Genomic DNA, 6,000 nt, shown 5'->3' with positions numbered 1-6,000 from the left:
TAATTTGTTTTTATTATTTAATATACCATCAATATATACCATCAGTTTCTTTTTTTTTTTAACATTTTATACCATCTAATCTGTCATACTAAAAATGTTATTTTAAAAACTATCAGTCTTACATTGGTAATCAGATAGTAGTATTGTTTAAATCAAGAAATATGTCTTCATATAGCAAATTTACAAATCAGCTTTGATACTGATATTCACTACTCCCTTCATCATTTAAGACATGTTTTGTTAATTGAAAACATGTTAAACTATAAATATAAAGAATTAATAAAATCATATAAGTTAAAAAGTAGACAATTAATAGTAGGAACTTGAAATATGTTACCTACCCATTTCATCAACCAGTGTTGTTGAAATTTGTAATTGCCTTGATAACTAGGCATAAATAAGATTGAATCAAGATCAACAAAGTTATCCTTTGTAGCTTTCTCCAATAGTTCATCATATTTATTTAAAATAGTCTTAACTTTATTAAGTTGAGGTAGGGCTTCCAAGTTAATTTCGTTATCTTTCTTGTAATATACATTTTGAAGAATTTGCTCTGCTTTCTTTATATGTTTTAAGAGAGTATTATTCCTTATAAAAATATTTAACAGTTAATCCTGAAATTTTTAATTTGTTTTTATTATTTAATATACCATCAATATATACCATCGGTTTCTTTTTTTCTTTAACATTTTATACCATCTAATCTGTCATACTAAAAATGTTATTTTAAAAACTATCAGTCTTACATTGGTAATCAGATAGTAGTATTATTTAAATCAAGAAATATGTCTTCATATAGTAAATTTACAAATCAGCTTTGATACTGATATTCACTACTCCCTTCATCATTTAAGACATGTTTTGTTAATTGAAAATATGTTAAACTATAAATATAAAGAATTAATAAAATCATATAAGTTAAAAAGTAGACAATTAATAGTAGGAACTTAAAATATGTTACCTACCCATTTCGTCAACCAGTGTTGTTGAAATTTGTAATTGCCTTGATAACTAGGCACAAATAAGATTGAATCAAGATCAACAAAGTTATCCTTTGTAGCTTCAGTTTCTCCAATGATTCATCATATTTATTCAAAATAGTCTTAATTTTATTAAGTTGAGGTAGGGCTTCCAAGCTAATTTCGTTATCTTTCTTGTAATATACATTTTGAAGAATTTGCTCTGCTTTCTTTATATGTTTTAAGAGAGTATTATTCCTTATAAAAATAGAATAAATGTATTTGTAACAGCCTGTTACATATCTTATTTGTAACATCCTTTTTTTATTTTTTTTTAATAATAAATTTAGTATGTAATTTACAAATAAAATTTTTATATGCAAAATTTAATTTGGAAAACTTTTACTTAATGTACTTAAGACAGTTTCATAGACAAAATTTCAAGTTATAAGCAGTTTCTTTAAATTTTTTAAAAAATTCTTTTGTCTTAGTTACACGACTGATCTTTTTGTTTTTGTTTACATTTAGCCTGATCTTAAATTTTAATTGGATAAAATTGGAGGTTGTTACAAATAAGATGTGTAACAGGCTGTTACAATTAGATTTATCCATAAAAATATTTAACAGTTAATCCTGAAATTTTTAATTTGTTTTCATCATTTAATATACCATCAATATGTGCCATTGGTTCCTTTCTTTCTTTAACATTTTATACCATCTAATCTGTCATACTAAAAATGTTATTTTAAAAACTATCAGTCTTATATTGGTAATTAGATAGTATTGTTTAAATCAAGAAACATGTCTTCACATAGTAAATTCACAAATCAGCTTTGATACTGATATTCACTGCTCCTTTCATCATTTAAGATATGTTTTGTTAATTGAAAATACATTAAACTATAAACATAAAGGATTAATAAAATTATATAAGTTAAAAAGTAGACAATTAACATCAGTAAATTTTTTGGACCATAGATCCTTAAGGATATACATACCACTCAAATTATTTTGGACTGCCGTAATTATAAGTAAAATCCCAAATTCAATTATGGCATCCCAAATTATTTTGGCACTTTACATAGTAAATTATATATAAACTGAATGAATTACAGCATCTTAAATTATAATTATGACATTCCAAAATAATTTGGGCAGCATGTATACTTAAGGATTCCTTAAATTATCTTAGAATCCTTAAGGATCTGGCAATTTATAGAATCCTTAAAAATTCTTAGATAAATTATAAAGATTCTTAAAAATTCTATGAATTGGTATTAACTAGAGCTATGACTTCAAACACTATGGCTGACCAGCCGGGAGACAAAGAGCATATGCTATGGATTGATTTTTAAAGATTTCTAAATAAAAATCTTTAAGAAATCCAAGAATTTTTATTTTATTTTTATAATATAGACAAGAACCAGAAAAAATAAAATATTGTATCACGTGTATCATGTGATAATCTTACCAGCTGATAATCTTATCAGCTGATTTTTTTTTTAATTATTCCATCATTGTCTAAATTTTTAATTAAACTTTCCTTCGTCCTTATCTCCCTTCCCTTCCTTTTTGCCTTTCTTTCCCCATTCTTTATCTTCACCCATTTTTTTTCTCTCTCTACAAAATCTATAATGAAACGTTGAGTAACATTTTGCTATTTTTTTTTAGTCAGCACTCGGCAGTCAGATTCTGGTAAGATTTTATTTTTATTTTTTTTAGATTTAACTATTTCTTCTAATAAGCAGTTTCTAAATTATTTTCTTTATTTTTTTTTAGACAGCTCTTTCGAATTTCTTTGGAGGCGATATTCTGGTAAGTTTAAGTTTTTGTTTTTTTTTATCTGTTTCTTCCGTCTTTTAATGAACAATCTCTAATATTTCGTTTCTTTTTTTTAAGCAGTTCTTTTAGATTTTCTTGCAGTAACTGGTAAAATTTTTTTTTATTTTAACAAAACATTAACTAGTGTTTCTTTTTTTTAGGTTCTTTTAGATTTTCCTGCACGCTGCATTATGGTAAGCTCGAACTTTTTAATTTTTTTTTTATTTTAACAAAACGTTAACTAACGTTCCATTTTATTTCCTTTTTTTTTAGGCATCCTTTTTTTGGGTATTTGAATGTGGATTTCGGTAAGTAAAAAAGTGATATTTCCTTTTATTAAAGAACTTTACTAAATAAACTGTTCTCTTTTTTTTTAGACGGTTGAGTTTTTGGGTATTTGAACGGGACATTTGGCAAGTAAAATAGAAAAAAAATTTTTATTTTTTTATTTTAATAAACATTATTAACTGTTTGTTTTTTCTTTTTTTTTAGGCATTTTTTTTGAGCCTCCGGACGTGGGACTGGTAGGTAAGAAAATAATATTTTTTCATTCTTTTCGAGTTTTTCTTTATATAAATAAACATTACTAACTGTTCGTTTATTTTCTTTTTTTTAGGCGGATTTTGAATATTTTCTGGATGTGAAATCCTCTTTTTTTAGGCCGTTTTTCAAGTCTCTCTAGACTTAGAATATCGGTAAGTAAAAAAAGATTTTTTTTTTTATTTAATTTAACGAACATTACTAATTCATTTTCTTTCCTTTTTTAAGCAGTTTTTCTGAGTCTCTATAGATATGGAACCAATAAAGTAAGAAAAAATTTACAAGTAAAAAAGTAATCAGTTATTTTTCTTTATTTAGTTTGAAAATTTTTTTTTTATTCTAACAAATATTACTTAATGTTCGTTCTATTTTCTTTTTTAGGTGGTTTTTTGATACTCTCTGGAGTCTGGATATTATGATAAAGCAGCATCCAGATATTGAAGTATATGGATAGAATCTGTTTTCACACCATTTTTATTGATGTGAAATATGATAATATAATGAAATTGGGTGAGTAAAAAAAAGATTGTTTTCACTTTTTTTTTGTTTTAATAAACATTATTAAATATTCATTTATTTTTCTTTTTTTCACGTTTTTTTAGACTGAATGTACTTTACATTACTAAATATGAACTTTGTAGCCGCAAAATTTACAATTTAGTTTAAACTGCTTGAAACTTTGGCTAAGATTTGGAGTCTTTTTAGAAACTCCTTTTTAAAAAAAAAATATTTATTAATATTTTTTTTACTTGTTTTTTTTGTAGGTTGTCTAGGTATTGATAGAAAAGTTAATAATTTAAAAATGATAAGTTTCATTAAAAAACATCTTGTTTATTTTCTTTTTTTTTATAAAAGTTAAATAACGTTCTTTATTTTAGGTTATCTAGGGTATTGGGAGAATAAGAATTTAAAAATGATAAGTTTTGCTGCTAAATCTATCATTTAATGTTTTTCGGTAGAAAGTGTATATTAAGAAGCTATGTTTTATTTATCTTTAATTTTTATTTTGAATTTTCTTTATATTTTATTAATTTGAAAAAATATGTAATAATATATTGACAAATAAATAAAATTAATAAATACATTAATAAATCTATAAATAAATAAATTAACAATAAATCTATCGATAAATATATAAATAAATATAACAATAAATATCCTTAAGGATTCCTTAATGGATCCTTAAGGATTCTATAAAAATTTTATGATAGGGAATCCTCGCTGGTGGGGAAGGATTCTTAGGGATCTTTACTAATTACGGGATTTTTGGAATTTCTAAGGATCTGCACCCCAAAAAATTTACTGATGAATAGTAGAAACTTGAAATATGTTACCTACCCATTTCATCAACCAGTGTTGTTGAAATTTGTAATTGCCTTGATAATTAGGCACAAATAAGATTGAATCAAGATCAACAAAGTTATCCTCTGTAGCTTTCTCCAATGGTTCATCATATTCATTCAAAATAGTTTTAACTTTATGAAGTTGAGGTAGGATTTCCAAGTTAATTTCATTATCTTTCTTGTAAAATACATTTTGAAGAATTTGCTCTGCTTTCTTTATATGTTTTAAGAGAGTATCATTCCTTATAAAAATATACAAAAATATTAGCTTTCATTAATCTGATCCATCTAGCTATAGCTACTACTTACATAAATTTTGTTGGTCAAGTTGTGAACATGACGTTCTAATAGATAAGCTTGGGTATAATATTGTCGACTTTCACCTGGAAGTCTCTCTTTTGTAAAAGCAAGTTGTACTACTCCATATAGGTCAAACAGGTCAAAACTTTCTGCATAATGTTGACTGAACTCTTTTGCAATTTCATATCATACAAAAATCTCAAATTGATTACCAAGCATTGAATTTGTTTACTAATGCTAGCTTTGACTTTAGCAACATCACCTTTGACTTGAGCAAAATTTTTTTGATTTCTTCTGAAGGATCTGTTGCTTCCATCATAACTGATTTTATTGTATCTCTAAGTATCAAAATTTGAGCTAGTATCTAATTTATATTCCAAAAATGAAAGTGTATCTAAGTTAATGAAATTTCAAGAATAAGAATAATTTTGTGTTTCAAAAATCCAAAGAAAGATATTTTTTATCTGAAGGAAGCTAGAAAATCTTTTCCAAAGAAATCTTGTTACAGAATTTGTATTGGTTTCGTAACAAATACTCACTTTAAAAGTGTTTAAAATGTGAAATTAAGGAATAAGGAAAATTTTAATATCTATTAAGAACTTTAACAGTCAGTAACTTAGTGCAATTATAAAAAAAAAATTTTTTTTAATAAAAAAAAAAGTCAAAAAACGGGGAAAATCCATTTATAAGTTTGCACTTACGTAAGCCTGTCACACAGAGTCATGGACTGACCTGCGGTAAAATTATCTGATGCGATCATTGGTATTATTATTTATAATCTGTTTTTATAGTGATTATTTTAATTCTATTATATTTATTATCAGTTATCGCATGTCATTAAGGAGCGCAACTGCAGATTATGATTTCTGGTTGTCTTCATACTCATAAAAATTAATTATGTTTTAGGGCAGCTACAGCACTTTTACTGTGACAGTTTCTGATGTGTTATTAAATACTAGTACTGGTAACAATCGTTATAGTATATTAAATCTTAACGAACATACTTTATTGGTTAATTATCGTAGGATAGAAAACAA

At 25.2% G+C, this 6,000-nt stretch overlaps 2 protein-coding genes across 2 annotated transcripts; both read right to left on the bottom strand.

Moving 5' to 3' along the window:
- Window positions 1–221: 221 nt before the first annotated feature.
- OCT59_024081 (uncharacterized protein) lies at window positions 222–689 on the bottom strand (the record flags this gene model as incomplete). Its single annotated transcript, XM_066135162.1, has 3 exons — window positions 222–260; window positions 342–588; window positions 664–689. The coding sequence occupies 3 exons, from the start codon at window positions 687–689 to the stop codon at window positions 222–224; spliced, it is 312 nt and encodes a 103-aa protein (XP_065991213.1).
- Window positions 690–4,619: 3,930 nt separating this feature from the next.
- On the bottom strand, window positions 4,620–5,282 carry OCT59_024080 (uncharacterized protein; the record flags this gene model as incomplete). The annotated part of the gene is made up of 2 exons (XM_066135161.1): window positions 4,620–4,905; window positions 5,176–5,282. 2 exons carry the CDS (start codon window positions 5,280–5,282, stop codon window positions 4,620–4,622), a joined length of 393 nt encoding a protein of 130 aa, XP_065991212.1.
- Window positions 5,283–6,000: the final 718 nt, after the last annotated feature.

Source organism: Rhizophagus irregularis, chromosome 4 (genome assembly GCF_026210795.1).
Source record: "Rhizophagus irregularis chromosome 4, complete sequence".
Classification (NCBI taxonomy): Eukaryota; Fungi; Glomeromycota; class Glomeromycetes; order Glomerales; family Glomeraceae; genus Rhizophagus; species Rhizophagus irregularis.
The sequence above is the reverse complement of the archived record's forward strand: the minus strand, read 5'-3'. Positions and strand labels throughout refer to the sequence as shown.